Source organism: Ptychodera flava, chromosome 1, assembly GCF_041260155.1.
Source record: "Ptychodera flava strain L36383 chromosome 1, AS_Pfla_20210202, whole genome shotgun sequence".
Taxonomy (NCBI): domain Eukaryota; kingdom Metazoa; phylum Hemichordata; class Enteropneusta; family Ptychoderidae; genus Ptychodera; species Ptychodera flava.
This window is the reverse complement of record NC_091928.1, coordinates 38,327,890-38,352,702: the sequence shown is the minus strand read 5'-3', so window position 1 is coordinate 38,352,702 and position 24,813 is coordinate 38,327,890. Positions and strand designations below refer to the sequence as shown.

General features: G+C 38.7%; 2 protein-coding genes across 2 annotated transcripts; both read right to left on the bottom strand.

The window, feature by feature from the left end:
- Positions 1 to 1,005: 1,005 nt before the first annotated feature.
- On the bottom strand, positions 1,006 to 7,754 carry LOC139136758 (patched domain-containing protein 3-like). Its single transcript, XM_070704582.1, has 2 exons — positions 5,040 to 7,754; positions 1,006 to 3,769 (listed from the first exon to the last, which is right to left on the bottom strand). Exons 1-2 carry the CDS (start codon positions 6,043 to 6,045, stop codon positions 2,073 to 2,075), a joined length of 2,703 nt encoding a protein of 900 aa, XP_070560683.1. The 5' UTR covers positions 6,046 to 7,754; the 3' UTR covers positions 1,006 to 2,072.
- Positions 7,755 to 10,617: 2,863 nt separating this feature from the next.
- Positions 10,618 to 17,636, bottom strand: LOC139136748 (patched domain-containing protein 3-like). The gene is made up of 2 exons (XM_070704567.1): positions 14,896 to 17,636; positions 10,618 to 13,717 (listed from the first exon to the last, which is right to left on the bottom strand). Exons 1-2 carry the CDS (start codon positions 15,899 to 15,901, stop codon positions 11,976 to 11,978), a joined length of 2,748 nt encoding a protein of 915 aa, XP_070560668.1. The 5' UTR covers positions 15,902 to 17,636; the 3' UTR covers positions 10,618 to 11,975.
- Between the last annotated feature and the right edge of the window lie 7,177 nt (positions 17,637 to 24,813).

Here is a 24,813-nt window from a genome sequence, read left to right as displayed (position 1 = left end):
CTCGCCGTTAGAGGTGTTTCTTAATGTGACGCCAGAATCCATTCGACTGACCAAGTAAGCAGTTGAAAAACTGACAAACAAATAAATAAATAAAATGACCGAATAAATTTGTAGTTTCATAGACATTGATTGATGTATAGATGGGAAGTTAAGTTGGTATAGAGATAGAAGGATGGATGGATTGATGGATGGATGGATGGATTAAAAGATGGAGGGGTGGATGAATGAATAATCAAATGACGAAATAGAAATACAGTAAAATTGGTAAATAAAGTGATTGCACGAATTGATCAGTGTAATATGAAACAGAAATCTGGCTTTTTGCATGACGTATATTCCCATTTGTTCAAATAGCAGGGCAAAATATAAAAGCCCTACATAATGAATGTTTTCAAATAAAATTGAGTTTGTTTTCCATTTCAAAAGACAAAGAAAGTTTGTTTCCATAATTCTAAGCTGTGTCTTTCATGAAGGCATGGAACATGCAGGTTCGTCATTCTACTTCGAAGTGCTTTTAGAAATACAGATTTTTTATATAATTTTCACCGGGCGCCGTAAACTTGTATCCACATTAAGACGATAAACACATAACGAAACACTCGTCACTTCAACTTTTGATCATTTGACTATTTATATATTTCAAAATATTTTAAAATATAAACTATATAGAGAAGAAGAAATAGTATAAATTCAACAAACACAATTATGTCTGGTTTGTATTTATATAATGAAATGGAATAAGTGAAATTATTAAAAAATGGAAAATATTGTGAAAAATACAAAAACGTACAAATGTTGCACATAACCGATCTGAATTAAAACACATTCGGCATTATCTACAATATATCCATTTGCAGGTAAATTTAGCACATAAGCTTAGTGTGCAACTCAATAGCTCTAATTAGCTCTAATGAGCTCTAATCATTACAAGCTTACATGTGAGATTAACTTGTTTTAAAATATGCGCTGCACAATCAACACACAGGGACCTTTCCAAATATGATTTGAAATTGTAGGCACTTTATTGAACAGCAATGCATATACTGGTATGTTTCCATGTAACTCTAGTAAAGTGTATAAGTGGTAGTGCTATTCAGTAAGCTGAAACATTGAAGAACTGTACATTTTGAAAGCTGTCAGCAAAAAGAATTTGAAGTCAAAATATATAAATCTAAAAACAATCAAACACATATTTACATGAAATTCAAAACAGTTTCAACAGGGTACAAAACTTCAACAATTTCATAAATTAAATTAATTTACTGGTAAATGATTATTATTTGTAGGGTTTGTCGCTGTTCAGTAAACTTTTAATATGGGATGGACGTTTGAATATGAAAATTATATCTGCTGCTTGATCACCTTGTTATTCACCAAAAATGATGATATGATGAGCTATACTATTTTATTCTTCCTTCGACCACTTTGGTGTGAGCTTCCTCTTCCTGTATCAGTATTTTTAGATATGGACGAAAGGCAGGTCCGTACGCCGCCTTTACTAGTTTTGCTGTTGCAATATCGTTGGCCATATGTCTAGGTAACTATTTGAATACGCTTAGGATTGTTCCTGAACATATAAAAGAAGAAAAAAACACATGACATACGTGTCAAGAAGTTTTGCAAGCGATGACAAATACCCTGTCTTGGTATATTTTGTCTGAGTATCGGACATGGATTTAACAAAAGAACAAGAAGTGTCAAAAAGATGACTTGTCATGGCCTTGTTGATGTAAAAGACACTCTGATGAGAATACATTACAGATTTTGGACGGACAAACAGCCAGACAGATAGATAGACAGGCTGACAGATTGATACATACATCGATGGACGGATAGAACGAATAGCGGACAAATGATTTGACCAAAAGATTATTGCTATACAAAATCAAAAACAAAATGACGGACAGATAGACGGTTTCGAAGACCGTTACCAATTGAGACTGAACAATACTTTTTTGAATCGTTGATAATCAGGCTTTGTGACGTCACCCTACCTAACAGATGACGTCAAGTTTAAGGTCCTTACAAAAGTATTTTCATGGACTGATTTGTCATCTCCGATGACGTCACCTTCAACGATCAGTACACCTTGTTTCGACATCATGAACGACAAGTGTCTCGTAATTCAAGAATGAGTGTGATGATGTTCCTTGTTCGTCAGGTGCAATCTTCGACGGCTTGACAACGATGATGGGGTGTGTCGGCTGTTCCGGAGCAACCCGAACAGAGCTGCAAGGCCCAAAGAGAGTCAGGACGACAGGGAGAAATACCAGACCATGAATGGCACCGATGGAGATAACAAGGAACATAGTTTTGAAGAATGTTCGAAAAATATATGACTCAGAAGTGGAGAGAGCGATGATACCAAGGATTGTAGACAAAGCGCCTTGTAGGATAGGCCAACCTAATGTGTAGAGAGCGTCTATCGCTCGTTTGTTGCGGTCTGGGTTTGGGGAGATGACAAAGGCATATGTGATATGTGCTGAGAAATCGACACTAAAACCGATGCAAATGATGATATTAATCATGGATATGAAATCTAATCTAACATCCCATAACGTCATAAAACCAACAACACCTGTCGAAATCGTAGCAATTGCAAAAGTCACGTATATTGAACAGACTGGGTGAGGAATTAAGATCAGAGAAACGACAAACATGGCGGTTGCCGCTATTCCGATATTCTGTAGTGTGTTCGGTAACACAGCGAGGTACTGCTCGTAGAATATGAACGCTGGATGATAGGCGAACATCTTGATGTCAGATTTGTCGACTATGCGACGAGCGTCCACCATCATTTCTCGTTCACGATTTGCTGTATTTGTATCCTTTGAAAAGATGTAGAATCGCGATGACAAGATACTGGTGTTGTCTTCGTTGAAGTTGATGTCAATTTTGTATGGCATTGATCGAACTGACAAAAACGAATCACGTAGAACTTGAACAAAGTCGTCGGAGTTGTTGTATGACGGGACATTTGTAAGTGTAAGGAAGTCTAAAAAGTCACGTAGCCAGGATTGAGTGACGTTGTTGTTGTAATGGAAATATGAGCTTTCTTCTAGTTCTCTTGTTACGTTCTCAATCGCTTCTTGTACCCTTGTATTGGAGTAATCAACTTCTTCTTCGATCACTATGGCAACGACTGGCCCATAGACCTTAAAGTGCTTATCATCCAAGTTGTAGAATGTGACTGCGTACGAGTCATCGTTTGCCAGATTTTTCCGTCGAATTCCTTCCTGCAACTGCGTGCAACCCCAGATAGCAACGCCGAGGTAAGCCGCAAACACCACGAGTGTGATTACTTTCATGGGAATTGAAGTAAGGACGGGGCCGTACTGGTTCTTGAAAAACTTCATCATAGCGTGATCACTGTCTTCTCTCGGCGGCGTCGTCTCCGATGAACCCCCGGCGCAGAAAATCTTGTACCGAGTTGAAGGAGCCTCTCTCTTCGGTAGCACTTTCATGCAAGTCATACAGTGGCGATTGGCCGCTTCCCGCTTCCCGAAGAGTGTCATACACGCACCGAAGAAAGTGATCTGGTACGCGTAGTCGAACAGCACGGCTATGCCTGTGTAGATACAGAATATTCTCACTGACGGAAAATACGTGATGGCGCCGATGAAGAATGCCAGGAGGTCGGTAATACTGGTAATGGTGATCGACATAGCAGCCTCTTTGTATGCATGTCCCATACGTTCCTCAACGCTGAGCTTCGGCGACGTCTTACGCCATGCAGCAATCATTATGAACATGTCATCAACGCCAATACCTATGATGCAAAAATCGATGGAAAGTATTATCAGCGACACGTTATTGTGACTAGTAATCGTCACCTTTTAGTGTCAATCGTTAAATTAAATCATTTACCAGTTTCAATCATAACCGTTTGATACTAAGTGCAATACTGCCAAGATCTCAGATTTTGAAAATACTTGCAGATTAATGCCGGGCGTCTTTCTTAATCTCGCTGCAGAGAATATATGAACAGTCCTTAAAGCATAAAATGTTCGATATTCATTTAGTAAATGGTAAATGTGTGGGTTTTTTGACGGAAAATGCTTTTTTATGCTTAGAGACTAAGTTTACTTAACTGAATCACAACCATAGGATGTATGATTGCTATACCCAAAGAAGGTTTCCCTATTGCAACCAGTTTTTTTCCACATTTTCATTGCTTTGATTATTTGATTAAGTGGTTTGAACTAAATACATGGAATTGGGTTGACAGGGCCGGGGTAATTTATGTTATCCCGCTCTGACATATTTCGTGTTATCTGGATCCCGCCATCGAGATATTTATTTGGTTCTACAATGGATCAATAACTGAGCAACGAAGCCCGATGTATTACGGAATTTATCTGAGATCACAGTTTAAATAATGATGCCAATGGTTAGGAGAAATGACATTGATAACATGTGTACTTTTTCATTTTGAACATGCGTCCGCTTGATTCTATGTCAGGCTGCAGGTGAATGACCTTTGGAGCTACCGGGAGAGCCGTTACATATAATTCTACCTGCAGTGCAATTGGATTAGTGACGGCCACCAAGGAGATCTGATTATGAGTTGTAAACATCAAATCGACAAGGTTTGTTGAAGTCTTAGGTCGAAAATGTTTGACAAATGTGTCTTGCACAATGTACGCATACATAAGCAAAAAGGCACTACGATATTGCCATGGAGAGACACCTGTTGGATTCAGGGCAAGCAGATTATTTTGTTGTATAGTTCTAATTTTATACTTTCGAGTAAAATCATTTCGGAGATGTTCAAGTTTAATTACTGCAGTTTCGAAGCAAGTTAATGAGGTATTCCATGGACTGGAACTTTAAAAATGTGATTCCCCGTTTGATAGTTTTCTGACCGATCATAACAAGCAGCATGAGATATTATGATTAACTTTATTCTGAGACTCATTAGACTGAGAGCATTGATTCTAAAATTGTTAGAACTCCCACTAGTAACATGGCTTCTAGCACTGCATTATATACATTGTTATTGTTGGTGCACGAAAATGGACGCATTGTACCAAACTTACCGAGAATTAAGAAAGGCATTGAAGCGACGACGTTGATAAACGGTAAACCGATGTAGCTGCCGACACCAAGGGCTGAGATGACCGCCAAACCAGCAGACAGAACGCCGAGCTGAGCCAGCCACGGTTTACTGAGTACCCAGTCGGCCATGATGCAACACAGAATCGAAAATGTTATGATGACGGTGAATGTTATCGAGAATAAGGGTATGACATTAAGACTGCTGTCTGCAAGTTCTAGTTCTTGAGTCTGCGACGTGAAGTAGGCGATAGTGATCTCTTCGGTGTCGTAGGTGGACATTTTGTCCAAGAATTTTAGTTCCCATGCCTTGCTTCGCCGCTCATCATCTGCCGAATTGTCTCTTAATGAATACATCACATTCATGACCGTGGCTGTTTTCACAGTTTCTTGGTCGCTTTCAAATTCGATGCCACCCAGAGCATTTCCGATGAAGACAAGTCCACCTTGAGGTAACCTGTGGACAGGGTATTGGAGAGACATGCTCTCAACATTGCTTGCGCTGTAATCATAGAGTTGAAGTAAAGCATTTTGATTGCAAGTCCCGTCCCATTTCCCGCACAAGTCATCAAACTGGCAAATTTTGCCGTCGTCGGTTGCGTTAATCTCCAAAACGTAGTCATGAATTTTCAAGATCTCAGAGAAAACATTTTCCCTGAGAACGTTGTCATTGTCTTTTGCCGTCACTATCAGGCGACCGAACCGACCTTGCCTGTTCTGCCTCAGCGGCTGAAATTCATCGACATCATTGAGAGGGAAAAGTTCTTCTGCTCGATCCCTGTCCTTCATAGCCTGGCTGTTCTCCGGAGTGAACAAGTACTCAACGTCCGTGTCTTGCTTGAAGAACGCCATTCCAGCCGTCAGTGCCGCCGCTACAAATAGCGGCACAATCAAGAAAGGAATTGGGTTTCTTCCGATGAAATTCCCATATCTATAAAAGACTTTGCCCAAGCGGCTTTCGACAAAGTCGTACTCGCATCCAAAGGCCATTTTGTAGGTCGGGGCATAGTGAAAGCCAATCTACGCGACAGGACCCTTAACTGTAAAAAACAATTAGCAGGGTGACCATTCAGGCTTGCGCAATGTCACTAAACTTTAGGTAATAGATCTGGATTCGGTTTTATACATAACACACGAGTTGTATAATGATATCAAGGCGAAATCTTATATCCCCTTATTCTTGTTGTCAAGGGTTCATTTGTCAGTCCCTCCGTTTTCCTCAACGGTAAACTGAACACTTTCCAATACTATTAACAATGAGTTGTCTGGAAGGAAAGTTTTAACGATAGAAGTAAACATTTTTTTGTACTCTGGGTTGTAAATACATCACTTAATAAGTCTTTTTATTGTAACAAGCATTCTAGCAAGTTGGTCGTGTGCGAAGACTTAAGGACTTATATTCGCATGTTATCAGAATATAATTCGAGATGGGGGAAAATACGCTGATTTTTTTCAGAAGTAAAAAGAAAAATGCCAAAGATAGATTTTGAAAATTTGAAGTGTCGAGCGTTTTCGGCTACATAATGTATTAAAATGTTCAAGAAGCCGTTAAGGTTGTAATCAGTACAAAATGACTCCAACCGTCGTTTCTGGTTTCCGTACGATTACTTTGCTTCCCTTAAAAGGGCAAGAGTAAACACAAAGTCTTCGGGACAAGAGTAAGCATCATAAGTCTCGGGAAAAATAGGAAATTATTTGCTTTGCGTCCACTGAAAATTCCGAAAGTGGTAACTGTTTTAAACATACGCACGGACAAACAATTAGGGAAAAAAACATACAGCCAATCCTTTGAATTTACTCGGGCAACACCACATATGGTTCCAGAAGATATCTTTTTATGTTACCACATGCTTCCAAAAGACACCATGCTTCAATAGTTGCAATATGACTGATAATGTAAGAATTTTGTGGCTATTTAAAGGTCATGACTTGGTCAAGCTACAGAATATAGCCAACGTTGTAAAACCGTTTGAGTAAAGCGTGCAAAAAAGGACCTCCGAAGACGCAAAGACGCGCAAATCAAATATTCGAAGTAGCGGTAAACATAAATTAGTGAATCTAAATTCTTTTTCCTCGTCTACTGTTTGTGTATTCGTGTACATCTTTTGTTTACCTAAATTACATATGTATGTCATTTAACGGGACACATCATACTTGTGATAGAGAATGTACGTTGAGAAAGCATATAATGCAGTACGAATAAGTGACTTATATACAAGGTCACGTAGACAAGGTCACGTGACACAAGCTAATATTCAGGGCACTGTAACCTTCACCTCTAACGTGTCTTGTAAAGCGTTTTATTAACTTTTAATTTTTTGAGTGCAGTGAGCACATAGATCGTATTATAGTTTGTACAATGTAGACAAAAAACGAGCTATTTCAAAGAGTGTCGAACATTTACGAAAATCCAAGCATGTTTGCTTCAATGTGATTTTAGCAGTGATAAGCTCAAAATAATTGGCCGAAATGAAAGACGATTCCACGACACAACAAATCGAAGTAAAGTAGTGGAGTAATTCACGGGAAGATTGGAGAAGTTTTGCTCAAGAGTAATTTTTGAATTGGAGTAAGGAAACAGAGATTTTACAGACAGAGGCAGCTGTGTAGATATTATGCAATACCAGGGAAGGGAGCGAGACTGGGTTTACATTCACCCAGTTTAATGAAATGTGATTAAAATAAAAAATAACGGTATTACACAGAAATCTTAGTGTGCTTGTTGACAAGCCAAACTCCACTGCTACATATTCGATGACATGGCGCTATTTTATATGTCCTCTGTAGCCATCATTTTGGTGAGATGGAGCTGGTGGGATAAGGCTGGTTCTGTGGCCTGTGGATCGGTATGGTAAAGGATGCTGAAGCAGAGTTGACAAGCTGAATATTATATATCGCAACATCAACGTGCCGTTGGGGAGTAGAACAAAGACTGTGAAAAATTCCAAAGTCACACCTACTGGACCTCTAAACTAAAGATCAGACCCATATTATGACTGGTGACGGTTTCACTCAACGGTGCTGATACATTTGACATGATCAAATCTTCACTACTGGTGTTACATTTCTGTAGGTGTAATCACGCCATTGAATACACAGTAAATAATGACCAGACTGAATCGTCAAAGGATGATTTCCGTCCATTCCTTTGTAATGTAAAGAGGGGCTAGGTTCTGCCTTCACTGACGGCGAGACAATAAGAAGTTTATTTTAATTTTCTCGTTCCAGTCGTCGCTGCGCAGGCAAAGCCTTCTGAATGTAAAATTCAGCGAACGCCTGTACGTAATTGATTTTTACCCGTAGTTGTATTTCAACATCACTTCATCTTGATAGACCTACATGTCATTTGAAACGTCATTATCCTCGGTTATTTTTAAAAATCAATTATTACTCCTTGTTAATTTTAGATTTCTGCACGCAATGCGATGGGCTGTTTTGCGCACTGACACATTGTATAGATCAGTCAATGACACTTTCTTTGATTCCGATATTCCAACATCCCCCGCCCCAACGCCAAGCTTGAAAGTAGTCCCATGTTATGACCAGTGACATGTACAGCTATGAACATTTCTGTATTATTGAATTTAAAATTAAATCTTCATGAACCAGTCCATTGAACAGTACGTGGCGGAAATCGACACAATGGAGTCGTAAAATGATTACTGTGTTTATGTACATTTCTTTGTCGTGTAAAAATTGAGTTCCTGCTTCGCCGGTGACCAGACAAAGGTAAACTAAATAAGAGAATGTAAGCAAATAAAACTCCCGTTTCTGAGCGTATTCTGGTTGGCTTAATATTGATGTGAGTGCAAAATCTGTTGAACATTGAATGCAATTCAACCCACGCTCTTTTCTCAGTTTGTCAGAACAGGACCCTAAAACTTCTATGCGTGCATTTTACTAGGTCCTGTGTACTTGAGAAATCAACCCTGGGATAAGTCACTGCAGTATTGTTCTCAGCAGTGTACCTCGAACTGCTCAATTTGCGGTGTTTCTGTCAGAACCTAGCAGGCGGTTGTTCTGTCCCTACTATATTTTGCAGTTTCAGGTTTGAGTTGTGTAAAAAAGTTGTCGCTATTTTCCACGGAGGTGAAACTTCCCATGTGCTTAGTTCCTCTTCACTTCCTACGAATTCGTTTCATCAACCTGGCCAAGCCTCAAAAGCCAACATTAACACCTCCTACAAGGCCTAAACAAAGCAAGCCTACACCAGAATTCGAACCTACATAATTTCCCTCGAGAGCCCTATATGCTAGCCACTGACCCACGAAGCGATTTCTGGCATCTTGGTTCCGGAAAGCAAAGATGAATATTAGACCTCGGAGTGTCTGATTAAGAATCGGCTCGGCTTATGGCCCCGGCTATTCTAAACCAGAAACTCCTCGGTGTTGGTGGTCATCTATTGCGTAATCGGACCAAAGTATGTTTTGTGTAGAATACTTTCGATATTGGTATTTTTTGAATTGAGAAGCGTTTCAGTGCTGCAGCACAGCGCCAGTACACTTTGTAGACACATTTGCCAGCCGGGCCCTATGTATGCATTCTTTGAAATATCCATGTGATATGAGATGATATTGAATTTATCAGTGGACGACACTTTGTTTCAGCCGGAGAAAAAAATTGTTACTTTGGTGTTCAGAATTACCACGGTGTCGCAAGCTTCCAATTTAAATGTAGAACGCAGCATGTACGTAATCTTAGGAACGTTGACGCTTGGAAAGTGCACATTACAAAACAAATTAAAGTAAAACTGTCATCGTCATTACACATTTCCTCTGACATACGACCTGAAAATGATGGAGGGCAGTTAGGTATCACTTTAACACAGCCTTTGTGGCCAGTGTTTTCACACCATAATGAACTCGCCGTTAGAGGTGTTTCCTAATGTGATGCCAGAATCCACTTGACTGACAAAGTAAGCAGTCGGAAAACAACCAAACAAATAAGGATGACCAATTAGATAGGCAATATCATAGACATCAATAGATTAATATACTGGTAGTCAAGTAGGTAAGTAAACAAGGAATGAATGAATGAATGAATGAATGAATGAATGAATGAATGAATGAATGAATGAATGAATGAATGAATGAATCATCAAGTGACTGAATAGAAATACAGTTAAATTGGTAAATAAGATGATTGAGGAAACAGAAAACCTGCTTTGATGCATGATGGGAGTTCCGAATTTTTCATTTAGCGGGACAAAATATAAAAGCCTTACTTAGTACATACAGAATGCCTTCAAATTACTGTGAGTATTTTTCCATTTCAAGGACGGCGTCAGTCTGTTCCCGTAATTCCGAGCTGTATCTTTCGGGAAGGCATGGGAACACTTAGATTCGTCTTACTTGAAGTCAAGTTCCTTTGTAAGAAATACAGACTTTTACAAACTTTCTTATTAGCTTTAAACTTGTGTCAATATAAAGACAATAAACACATAAATTCACCATGACAAAATAATCGTCACCTAAACAGTTCATCATTTGACTATTTATATATTTGAAATATTTTAAAATCTAAACATACAAGAGAAAAAAAGGATAAATTCAACAAACAGGATGATAATATGTGATATGTATTTATTTAAATAAACTGCAATAAAATTAAGCAAGTTAAAATAAAAACGCATAAAAATGTACAAACTTTGAACAAAACCAATCAAATTATCGATTAGAATTTAAAAAAAACATTCAGCTATCTGTACAATGTATTCATTCGTAGGCAAATTGAGCACACAGTGCACTCTGGCACTTGACTTGTCTTAAATATACAATACACTGACACACAGAGACCTTTTCAAATATGATTTGAAATTTTAAGTACTTCATTAACTTCATTAAACAGCAATTGAAAATTAAGTACTTCATTAACTTCATTAAACAGCAATGCATAAACTTGCATGTCGATACTTACAACTGTATCTGCAGAAAAGTGTAAGTACATGTAATAGTACTATTCAGTAGGCTGAGACATTGAATGACTGTACATTTTAAAAGCTGTTAGCAAAAAGGATACAAAGTTAAAATATACAAATGTACAAGCAATCAAATATTTACATGAAATTCAAAAGTTTTAACAGTATATACAACTTAAACGATATCTTAAATAAACTACTTTACCATTAAATGATTGTCATTTGGTGTCTTCGCTTTTCAGTAAACTTTTCATATAGGATGGATATTGAGATATTGATAAGCTATCTGTTGCTAGACCTTGTTATTCAGCTAAAGTGATTTGATGATATGATGAGCTACACAATTTTAATTTTCCCTTCTACTTTTGTTATGAGATTTAAACTGACTGCAAAATACTTTCTTTTCCTGTTTTAATATATTTAGGTATGGACGGAAGGCAGCTCCGTACGCTGACTTTACTACACTAACTTTTCCTGTGGCAATATTGTTGGCCTTATACTTTGGTAAACAAATCTAAATACGGTTAGGATTTTGTTTTGAACATATCGAAGAAAAAAAGACATGACATGCATGTTAAGAAGTGTTTCGGGCGTTGACCGGGAACAAAGCCCCTGTATGGATAGTTTGTCTGATCAGCAGACAAATATTTAACAGAAGAACAAAACATAGTAAAAGTGAACTTGTCATGGTCTTGTGCATGTAAAATGTACTCTAATGTGGATATAATGAAACAAACGTAGGTAACACCAGTTGGACGGACAAACAGCCAGACAGATAGAGTAACAGACGGACGGACAGATTGAGGGATAGATCAATGGACGGATACATAGGTCGGGTGAATAATTTTACATTTGAAAGATTGCACGCATTCAAAGAAAAAGAAGGACAGGTAGGTTGCGGACTGAGATTCAAAAATTCCCGTATAGAGAAGAGAAGAACGTTGAATCGTGGATTATCAGGCTAATATGTAACTTCGCATGCAGAAATCACACATTCTCTACCCTAATTGTCTAAACTATCTATCTCCGATGACGTCACTTTTAACGTTACCACCTGAGGACTTTGTTGGAAATCATCAGCAAGAAACAGATCGTAATTCGGGGATGAGGTTGAAGAGGTTCCTTGTTTGTCAGGTGCAATCTTCGACGGCTTGCCGGCGTCAACGGTGTGTATTGTTTCGTCCCCATCAGCTATCCGAACAGAGCTGCAAGGACCACAGAGAGTCAGGACGACAGGGAGAATTACCAGACCATGAACGGCACCGATGAAGATAACAAGAAACATAGTTTTGAAGAATGTTCGGAAGATGTAAGACTCAGAAGTGGAGAGAGCGATGATACCAAGGATTGTAGACAAAGCGCCTTGTAGGATAGGCCAACCTAATGTGTAGAGAGCGTCTATCGCTCGTTTGTTGCGGTCCCGGTTTGGGGAGATGACAAAGGCATACGTGATATGTGCAGAGAAATCGACACTAAAACCGATGCAAATGATGATATTAATCATGGATATGGAATCTAATCTAACATCCCATAATGTCATAAAACCAACAACACCGGTCGAAATCGTAGCGATTGCAAAAGTCACGTATATTGAACAGACTGGATGAGGAATTAATATCAGAGAGACTACAAACATGGCGGCAGCGGCTATTCCGATATTCTGTAGTGTGTTCGGTAACACAGCGAGGTACTGTTCGTAGAATATGAACGCTGGATGATACGCGAACATCTTGATGTCAGATTTCTCGACAATGCGACGAGCGTCCACCATCATTTCTCGTTCACGATTTCCTGTGTTTGTGTCCTTTGAAAAGACGTAGAAACGAGATGACAAGATACTGGTGTTGTCTTCGTTGAAGTTGATGTCAATTTTGTAGGGCATTGATCGAACTGACAAAAAAGAATCTCGTAGAAGTTGAACGAAGTCGTCGGAGTTGTTGTATGACGGGACAGTTGGAAGTGTAAGGAAGTCTAAAAAGTCACGTAGCCAGGATTGAGTGACGTTGTTGTTGTCATGGAAATATGAGCTTTCTTCCAGTTCTCTTGTTACGTTCTCAATCGCTTCTTGTACCTTTGTATCGTAGTAATCAACTTCTTCGTCGATCACTATGGCAACGACTGGCCCGTAGACCTTAAAGTACTCATCTTCCAAGTTGTAGAATGTGACTGCGTATGAGTCATCGTTGGCCAGATTTTTCAGTCGAATTCCTTCTTGCAACTGCGTGCAACCCCAGATAGCAACGCCGAGATAAGCCGCAAACAGCACGAGTGTGATTACTTTCATAGGAATTGAAGTCAGGAAGGGGCCGTACTGGTTCTTGAAAAACTTCATCATAGCGTGATCACTGTCTTCTCTCGGCGGCGTCGTCTCCGATGAACCCCCGGCGCAGAAAATCTTGTATCGAGTTGAAGGAGCCTCTCTCTTCGGTAGCACTTTCATGCAAGTCATACAGTGGCGATTGGCAGCTTCCCGCCTACCGAATAGCGTCATGCACGCACCGAAGAACGTGATCTGGTAGGCGTAGTCGAACAACACCGCTATACCTGTGTAGATGCAGAATATTCTCACTGACGGGAAATACGTGATGGCGCCGATGAAGAATGCCAGGAGGTCGGTAATACTGGTAATGGTGATCGACATAGCAGCCTCTTTGTATGCGTGTCCCATACGTTCCTCAACGCTGAGACTCGGCGACGTCTTACGCCAGGCAGCAATCATTATGAACATATCGTCAACGCCAATACCTACGAGACAAAAATCGATAGAACATATAATCAGCGACACGTTATCGTGATAAGTAATCGGCATTTTTAATGTCAATTGTCAAATTAAAACATTCACCAGTTTCAACAGTAACCGGTCATACTTTGCAATACTGAGCAAGATCTCAGACTTTGATAACGCTTGCAAGTTAATGCCTGGTGTCTTGCTAAATCCATATGCAGGTAATATATGAACACTGCTTAAGGCATCAAATTTTCGATATTCATTTGGTAAATGGTAAATGTGTGTTTCTATTATTGCTCATAGTATACCTAACCGAATTAAAACAAGAAAATGTATTATTGGAATCCATAAAGCACGTTACCCCTATTTCAACCGGATTTTTCCACATTCCCGTTGTTTTTAATGAAATGGATGCAACCAAAGATAGGGAAATAGTAGTGACAAGGCTGGGGAAATTTTTGTCATTCCGCCGTGACATATTTTGACTTATCTAAATCCCGTCACCGAGATAATTATTGTTATGCATTGCAGCAATAGCTGCAATATTGTGGTATTTATCTCACTTCACAGTTTATTGATGTTTGGAAAAAATGACTATGATAACGTGTGTAATTACTTTGACAGTAATGTTTTTCAAAGTGAAACGCGCGTCCACTTGATTCCACCTCGGACTGCAGGCGAATGACTTTTTAACTATCGGAAGAGCATTTAAGTCTACCTGCAGGCCAATGGGTTTAGCAACCGTCACTAGAGAGCTTATCATGAGTTGTAAACATAAAAGCGACAAGGTTTGTTGAAGTCTAAGGTCGACAATGTCAGACAAATGTGTATTGCACAAAATGTACTTCAAAATAAGTCAATGGGCACCACAATAATGCCACGACGAGACACCTGTTGGATTCAGGCCAAATATAATGTTTTGTTGTGTATAGTTTTGTACTTTCGAGTAAAATCATTTGAAATCGTTTAACGTACTCAGGTTTCGAAGTAAATTTAATGATGTATTCATTGGCCGAAACTTTAAAAGAGTGGTTGCCAGTTTGACAGTTTTCTGACCGATATTCTGAGACTCGTAAGACGAAAAGTATTGATTCTAAAATTGAATGAACTCCCACTAGTCACATGGCCTTCAGCTCTGCATTATATACATTGTTAGTGTTGATGCAAGAAAATGAACGCATTGTCCCCAACTTACCGAGAATTAAGAAAGGCATTGAAGCGACGACATTGATAAACGGTAAGCCGATGTAGCTGCCGACACCCAGGGCTGAGATGACCGCCAAACCAGCAGACAGAACGCCGAGCTGACCCAGCCAAGGTTTACTGAGTACCCAGTCGGCCATGATGCAACACAGAATCGAAAATGTTATCAGGACAGTGAAAGTTATCGAGAATAAAGGTATTACACTGAGACTGCTGTCTGCAAGTTCTAGTTCCTGCGTCTGCGACGTGAAGTAGGCGATAGTGATCTCTTCGGAGCCGTAGGCGGACATTTTGTCTAGGAATTCAAGTTCCCATGCTTTGCTTCGCCGCTCGTCATCTGCCGAATCGTACCTTAGTGAATACATCAAATTTATGGCCGTGGCTGTTTTCACAGTTTCTTGGTCGCTCTGAAAATCAATGCCACCCAGAGCATTTCCGATGAAGACAAGTCCGCCTTGAGGTAACCTGTGGACAGGGTATTGGAGAGACATGCTCTCAACATTGCTGGCGTTGTAATCGTAGAGTTGGAGTAAAGCATTTTGGTTGCAAGTCCCGTCCCATTTCCCGCACAAGTCGTCAAACTGGTAAATTTTGCCGTCGTCGGTAGCGTTAATCTCCAAAACGTAGTCATGGATTTTCAAAACCTCAGAGAAAACATTTTCCCTGAGAACGTCACCGTCGTCTTTTGCCGTCACTATCAGGCGACCGAACCGACCTAGCCTGTTCTGCCTCAGCGGCTGAAATTCATCAACATCATTGAGGGGGAAAAGTTCTTCAGCGCGATCTCTGTCCTTCATAGCCTGGCTGTTCTCCGGAGTGAACAAGTACTCGACGTCCGTGTCTTGCTTGAAGAACGCCATTCCAGCCGTCAGTGCCGCCGCTACAAACAACGGCACAATCAAGAAAGGAACTGGGTTTCTTCCGATGAACTTCCCATATCTATAAAAGACTTTGCCCAGGCGGCTTTCGACACAGTCGTACTCGCATCCACAGGCCATTTTGTCTGTTGTGGTATAGTGAAAGCCGATCTACGGGACACGGCCCTGAGCTGTATAAACAATTGGCATGGTGACCGTTCCGGCTCGCTCAGTTTCACTGAACTCGGGGTCATGAACCCGGATTCGCTTTTGAAAACAACGCACGCGGCGCCGGTACACAATCGTCTCAAGGAGAAACCCCTTAGCATATCGGTCAATGATTTACTTGTGAGTCCCTTCGTTTTCCCCCACGGTCAACTGAATACTATCAATATACTATTAACAGGGAGCTGTTCTAAAGGAAAGTTTTAACGGTTACACGCACGCAATGCTGCCATTCCAGCAAGTAAGGCGTGTGCTCAGAGTTTCAAACTTGTGTTCGTATAATCAAGAAGGAAAAATATGCGGAAGTAACCAACGATTAGAAGAAAAAAACACAAAATCTATAAAACAATTTACTTGAGTTTTCTCGGGCAACACCACAATTCTATAACTATATGCTTCTAGAAGATACCGTTTTATATCACCACACGCTTCGACAGTCACAGATATGACTGGAAATGTCAGAATTTGTAGCTATGCTAAGGTCATAGCTCAGTCAATATAGCCAGCAATGTAAAATTGTGTAAGAAAAGTTTTTGTTGTATTTTAATTGTAATAAAAACACTCTAAGCACACGAAACGAAGCTGTTACAAACATGAATTAGGGAATCTAAATTGTTTTTCCCCGTTTTCCTAACTATGTGTACGTGACAGCTTTTGTTTACGCTGAGATTGATATATTTATGTCGGTTAACAGGACAACCATACTTGTGCGAGAGAACATTAATTGAGAAAGAACGTATTGTATCGAAAATAAGTGAATTATATACAAGGTCACGAGACCACAAGCTCGCATTCTGGGCACATATGCAAGCTGTCACCTTTACATGTAACGTGCCTTCTACAAAAGCGTTCATTGACTTGTTCTCTTTTGAGGGCAGTGGACTTCTAGCTTGTTTCATAGTTTGTGAAATGTAGACCAAAAGCGTGCTACTCCAATGAAGACTGAACATTCGTAAAAATTGATGCATCTTGGCTTCAGTGTGTTTTTAGCAGATCTGAAATACTTTGGCTGAATAGGAAACGAATCCCCATCGCACACACGGGACTTAAAGAAGTGGAATACTTCTCAGGAAGTTTGGAGGAATTTTTCTCAGAATTAATTTTTCAATTGGAGTAAGAAAAAACAGACCATACAGATCGAGACAGCGTTGAAAAAACTGAATAAAGAAACCAAACGTCCAGGTGCACAGCAAAGAAGACGGAAGCAGACCCACACAAAGTCGCTCACATGCAGTCACAAGTGAAACGTTGAGCTCTGTAATGGATCATTATGAGGTGCAATTCAAAGGATCCTATTTTAGGCGATGATTCGTTCATTGTCATCAGTTATAAATTCAAAAAGTTAGTATATACTATGCAATACCGGGAAACGGGGGACACTAGGCTTACATTCACCTGGATTCACAGGAGGTGAATAGAATGAGTAATTCATATAACGGTATTACACATGAAAAGTCTCTGCGCTTGTTGTTGATCCAAACTCCATGGCCATATATTCGATCAGATGGTGCTATCTGATATGTCCTCTGTATCTCTCCTTTTGGTGGGATGGAGCTTGCAGGATTTCGCTGCCGCCGAGGCCTGTGGAATGGAAAGGTCATTACCCTTTGAGTGCTGTAATTTTTCCAACTAAAATTTAATACGTTTCACCATTTCTGTGAATGTTTCTGCTTTTGTTTTAATAATTTTGTAATTTGGACTTATAAGTCGAAGATTTCAAAAATGCAACATAAGAATGAATCAGTGAATGAGAATGAATGAATGCTCAAGTTGTCCGTCAACCTAAATAATAAGCATACAGTGAAGTTCTGACCAATGATGCACATCAGCATTCTGCATTACCAAGTGTAAATCATCATAGGTGTACAAAAACCCGGTCCTATTTCATAGTAAAATGCACAGTAATCTGCAACTTTAGATTTGGCAGTCTGCACATATCCTTCTTATAGCACACGGTACATGAAATTCCAAATAGGAGTTTGAAGAATTGCAAGACAAGAACTGCAAGATTCCTTTGTTTTGGACAAATACCGATCTCATAAAGTGGTCTGTGTGTCTGAACCTGACAAAGCCAGCAAATGGCGTTTGTGATGTCAAATTTAGATGACAACTTGAGCAATGTGACATTCTAAAGTGTGTGATTCACAGGAGTACGGATGTTCGAGTTTTTTGTATTGACCGTCATTCCACTCAACTGGCGCGGCATAACCCAAATTTTCATAACAATTGTGCATTTTGTGATAAAAGCATGAAATTTGGTATGAATGTAGAATATCATAATATAAACCAATTTGGATACCGAGCCACAACAGATTGAGCCTCGTTCTGGTATGGCGGCCATTTTTAAATATGGCGACCATCAGTCACTATGAAATCCCCTAGTTGCTGCTCTACGGATGATTATGTGGGGAATTGTGGACGTATTTCCATCATAAATGCCCATTAAAATTACCATTTGCATACTTTTATTGTTTTAAAATTAATTTGGATACAAACCCTTGAGCACAGAGCCTCGTTCTGGTGTGGCGGCCATTTTTAAACATAGCGATCAACTGTAAAATCCCATAGGTGCTGTTCTACGGATGATTCTGTGGTGAATAGTGGATATATTACCATCATAAATGCATATTAAGATTACTATTTGCATTGTTTATTGTTTGATTATTTCATTTTCTAAGAAAAGCGAGTTCTCTTTATAAAAGTATTGACAATATGGCTGCCACAAGGCCAAAGTGGAAGATTCGAAATTGCCAAATTTAATGTTTTTTAACGATGAACAGCTGTTAGCTGTCCTGTGTAAGTAGACTATCAGAAGATACTGTTCAGAGTTTTTTATTTTATTTTTATTTGAAATCGTTGATGCACCAGTTTCAACCTTTTAAGGGTTGTAGCTGGTATGTGTGCATCACATGTACGACACACTCACCAGGTTTTGCAAACTATTCGCCTGGATCGGCCCATGGCGGTGATGGGGAGGGTATGAAGTGTTTGAGTGTAAGAACAGTGTGTCCCATGTTCTGCCAAGGGATGGGATGTTCTTGAGTAAAAACGTTGGATATGTGCAATATTTTGACATTCTAATTATCGTTTCTAAACTTTATAATTAGCAATTGACGAGTTTTGCAGGGCGTTCTTGCTCATAAGGCCTAACATGGAAAATTGTGCGGGGAATTTAACCCAATCTCTCACTCTTGTTCATCTACATTCATACCTAGGTCTACATACAAAAACATAATAATATTTTCTGTATAACAAATCTTTAAGTTTGAACGCTGAAAGCAATAACATTTTTGGGGAAAATCTCTTATATGTCCCCATAATTGTCAATGTTAAAGATTTATCATGTAAACTACATTTAGTACATTAGCGGAGAACACGACCATATTGTATTGTTTTTGGCTATGTATATTATGTTTTATACAGTGCTTTTCATAATTCATTTAACATAAAGTGATCTTGTGTATTTTGCTATGAATTTCATGATTTACAAATTAGTTTACGTGTTATTTCAACGTCACGTCAATGGTCTATTGCACAAATATAGATTCATGCCCATCATATTTTGAACATCGTGTATTTTGGTCCGAATCTTGATAGTACACTATTTTCTATTCAAATGCAAAAACATGGTACCATAGTCATTAAATAGTATTACGCAACTTTCTTTCATTGTAACAAACATAAAAGGTACGGAAAGCAAAGCTCAAGCACAATCCTGCACTTTTGTCAGTGATGTCCGCGCTTGGCACTCCCCGGACCTGTGCTTGTTTTGCATGGCTAGTCAACCGGCGAGTATTTATTCCTTTCCACGGTGTTTACAGAGGCTGAGACAACAAGTTTAAACGACAGTCCTAGACAACTGCCAATCATATTTCGGTTATCCACTTGACATGTACACCCAAGACCTAAGCAAGGTAGTGTTGGTTGGCCAATTATCTGATCAAATGTGATGTATTCTTCTTATGCAAATAGTGACACTCCAGTCAAGATCGAAACATAAACCTCAGCAAATTCACGAAGTTCAGTATTCACAATAAATAAATTGTACATTCAGCGAGATACAATTACAGCAAAGTTATTCCAAAATTTTGAACGTTTACAAAATGTCAATCAAGCTAAATTTGAGGTGCTTTATAAAGTGTAGAAGCAATAATTAGATCAACTACGTACCAGATACAAGCTTTTTAAACTATAGAACATTCTTTTAAACTTGAGTTAATTCTTAAAGATCATAAGCGATAATTAGATCTGCTCAACATCGTATATATCCTAGAAATAATTACCCAGCTAAACCTGAGATAACTTATAAAGTTTAGAAATGATAATTAAATCGTCTAAATATCGGACATATCTAGTGAAAAGTACTTAATGAAGAAATCCAAGCTATCTGACATATTTACAGAAACTTTTGCAAATTTCTGAAGTGTAGAAGCTAATCTCAGATATATACCATCATTAATGAAGGTATAGCAGCTTTCTGACATATCTATACAAGTTTTTCTTCAGGAACGCCCAGGTAAACTTGATGTAATGTAAATGATTAGATTACGATTATTGGATCAGCGAAACTTTTCCTAATTAGCTGTGCTTAACATATAAAGTTAGTTTAGCCAAATAGACTTTACATAAAGTTTAGCATACAAAACCTATAATGGCGCAATTCCGCACCTTGCTTCCTAATCAGTTGGTTGTATGATTCAGTTTAATGCCTTTCTTTTTTTCATCTCCTTTACAGCGGGTATAACGCACACCATGGTTTAGTTTTCAAAAACTTGCTCTGCCAAAAACACTAAATTAGATTGTCAGATAAGAACTTTTTAGTTCCAATCTTACAAAGCAAACTTGAAACAAACTACTTTGATATGCGATGTTGATAATATTTTGAGATCATCTGTGACTATGATTTTGGCTGACTACTTTCATAAACGCGTGTTTGATAAAAAAAATGTTTCAGGAAATTTGCCATATCTGGACACCCTTTCAAATATGACCCCAACGGCTACTAAATCATATTATTTTCTCGTTAAAGGTTCATGTCATATTTTTGACATACGTTTGTTACAAACAAAACTGATCATATAGCATTATATTGCCATCTGTATTATGTGCAGCAAAAATGGTAGAATGTTAGATAAGAGATCAATTTTATTTAATCTTTTGGTGTATTTTAATCTTTGGTTTACCATGGTCCTATTTCATGAAAACTATAAAGGATATTGCATATCACAATATGTAATCTTAAAGAAGAAAAAATCGCTTTACTAATGAAACCCCGTAAATCAGGTTACGTATAAGTTAGCTTCAGCAGATGACTTAAACGAACACTGGTTTAACAAAAATATCAGTGAGTCTCAAAATTGTGAGTTTTACAGTACCCCTTAAAACATGACTGTAATAGCTGTTGCATTCCAATATTTTTTCTGCTAAAAGTCTATTTCATATTTATAACTCGTTCCCGTACTAAATAAAAGAGATTTCATACAAGGCAGTGCCTATACTATATGTCTAGGAAAAAGGGTTGTAGAATTTGAGATAAGCAGTGACATTAATTTTCAATAAAGTTTGGAGTATGGGGTAAGTTTTGGTCATATTTTATAAAAACAGTGGAAGATATTCATATTACAATATTTCATCCAAAAGAAGAATAAAATTACTTTTCAATGTTACCCCATAAACCATGTTATGTTAAAATATAAGCTCAGCAGATGACTTACAAGGAGACACGCTTAACAAAAAAAGATGCGATTCGCAATACTTTGACTTTAAGGTACCCTTCAAAACATGACCGTAACAGCCATTGCATTCCGATATTTGCTGTTAAAAGTCTATTTCATATTTTGACATATTTTTGTAGCAATTAAAACAGATTTAATGCAAAGTATTGCCCTTTGTAATATGTCTAGGTACAAATATGTAGAAGTTGAGATAAGCAGTGACAGTAATTTGAAATATAAAGTGTGCGATATGCGGTAAGTTTTGAACATTTTTATAAACACTATGGCAGATATTGCATATTGCAATATGTCATCTGAAAGAAGAATAAAATTACTTCCTAATGAAACCCTATAAACCATGTTATGTTAACAATTCAGCTCAGCAGATGACTTACAAGAAGACAGGTTTAACGAAAAGCATTAGAGTTGGCAAAACTGTGATTTTGCGGTTGCCTTCAAAATATGACCGGTAGAGCTATAGCATCCCAATCTTTTTTTCTGTCAAAAGTCATTTCACATGACTAACATGTCCCTGTAGCAAATAAAACAGATATCATACAAAGCATTGCCTTTTGTATGATGCCAAGGTAAAACATTGGTATAATTTGAGATTAGCTATAACTTGCATTGCAAACTTTGGGGTATCGGGTAAGTTTTGGTCCCATTTCATAAAAAAATCTATGGAAGATATTGCATATTACATATGTCATTTTAAAGGAGAATAAATTTCCATTCTAATGATACCCAACAAGTCAGGTTATGTTAAAAAAAGCTTAGCAGATGACTTACAAGTACTACCAGACAAATGCACGTGGGTATGCGCAAAATAGTGATTTTGTGGTACTCCTCAAAACACAACCGTAACAGTTATTGCATCCCCTTTTTTCTGTTAAAATTTTATTTCGTATTCTAGGGATCCTAAGGCTTCTATAAATACAGTTTGATATCCTAGAGGTGCATGTAGACCCCTCTAGCCCATGGCCTAATATTTCTTGACTGCTGACATAGTGTCGTCCTTTGATAGGATCTAATACCGTGCATTTTATGCATAAGAATTGTGTTTTTGTCTGTATTTACCCGTTTAACAAGTCAGGCGATTAAGAAAAGTTGAAAAAAAATTGTAAATTACTCTTCCCATAGTTCCTAATTGAAAATATTCAACCCAAAATTACTCAACGCGTTGTGCAGTTGACATTTACTAGGTGAGAAATACCTTGTCTGGCGGCCATTTTGAAAAATGGTTGCCATGGCAACTCTTCAACAGCTTTTCAGTGGCTCGGTATCTGAATTTGTTCAACACATAATAAGACACACCTGAGCCAAATTTGGTGCTTTTATCATAAAATGCACAATGGATTTGCCATGCCGCACCACTATCAACTGGAAAGGTTTAACAGACCTCTCAAAAGTACGCGTAGCATCCAGAATCATGGCGGCACCGCGCGATTACGTTACGCTTCGGTATTTCTCGGTACACCCATTCAAACTTTTCAGGTAGGAGTGCTCAGGGCGAAAATATCGTGAATTTTCTCGACTGTAAGGTCTTTAGTGACCGTGCTTCGTGGTGCGATGTTTTAGAAAAAAAAATAGATTTTGCCAATACAAAATAACTTGATAACCCGCGGCTGGCGCTGGCAGAGAATGTCCGTTATTCAATGTTGAAGGGACGTAAGCTGTAACTTGTGGCAAGTTTTTCAGTTTTCTGCTTCTGTATATCAACTACCGTGTCTGACACCAATTCGTTTGTCATGCTGAAATTTCGAATATTCTTTTTGTCAACACAGCTTGTATGTGTGTAGTGATCATTGTTTATTGTTTACAAATAAATTTTAGTCCGGACTTGAATACAATTGTCAACAATAACAATGTAGATTACACTCATATAGGTTGTGTTGATATGCTAAACTACTTGGCATTAAATTACAGTTTAGGGATTCAATGCAGAAAACCACAAAACAAAAGATCTGAAAAAATAGCCAAAAGATACAGCTTAAGGAGCTTTAAGTACTACTTAGAATTTTGTTTTGAAATCGTTCCCTCCTTTAGTTGTCATCAGTGACGGATCGACGTTTCAGGGTTACATCAAGGCATGTGAGTAAACCTATAAAACGCGGCATTTTCATTATCGATTAAAACAGTAACTTGACCTTTGAACCTCGTTGGCTGACACGTCATCTATACTTTGCCGGGCAAACTGAACGGAAAATGACATTATTGTCATGAAGCAGCAAAGTTTTGCAGAGCACTGAGATAAAATGGGATAATTGCATCATCCATTTTAATTCTACACTTTCAGATGCAGCTAAGCGTAAAATTTTCGTTCTAGTAATCAACTACACTTAAAAAGATTTTCAAAAAGCTTCCCCCCGCACATTGTATGTAATCGCAGTCCATTTATGTATCTGCACAGTATGTACAAAAAATAGCGCGGCCATATACCTTCATTTCCGTGATATGTTTTCGCTTAGAACGTCAGAATAACCATCGCAAAGCATCACTGACAGCCAGTCATGAATGCTTCACTCTATGTCATCTCAAATACCAGACGAGAGAAGGTCGTTCGGCCGAAAATTGTCATCCCTGATCGTCACTTGGTCCAAATTCTTGCATTTTACTAAAGAGCAGGGTGGAGCAAGACGGACAGACAGAGAAATACAGAGACTGAAAGAATGAGAGACAAAAAGTGACAGAGCTGAATTGAAGTACAGGCGCTGTACATGGGATGTTTGTTTTCCTGACCCCATTCCAAGTTTGTCTATTTAAAGGCGGAGCCTCTCTTTCAATGGGCGCGAAGCTATGGCGGTGTTCATCGTGTAAGTGGACACCAATCAGGCAACACGCGGGCACACGCTCCAGAAAATGCCACTTTTTATTTTTTTCCGGTCGCAAAAACGCAGACAGACTGCCAAGCGGTTAGCACAAAGCTGCTGCCGATCAAACTCTGTGGTTATATTCAAATTCTAACGCGACTGGAAGACGATTTTTTTAGGAAATTTAAGCGTTGGTAGTGGGGAATCAATGACCGTTGGCGATTTGACAGACCGTCATTCAAACGCTTGTATAAACTCTGTTTGCAGGATTAGCAAAAGGTGGACAAAAGGTTTGGATCAGTTT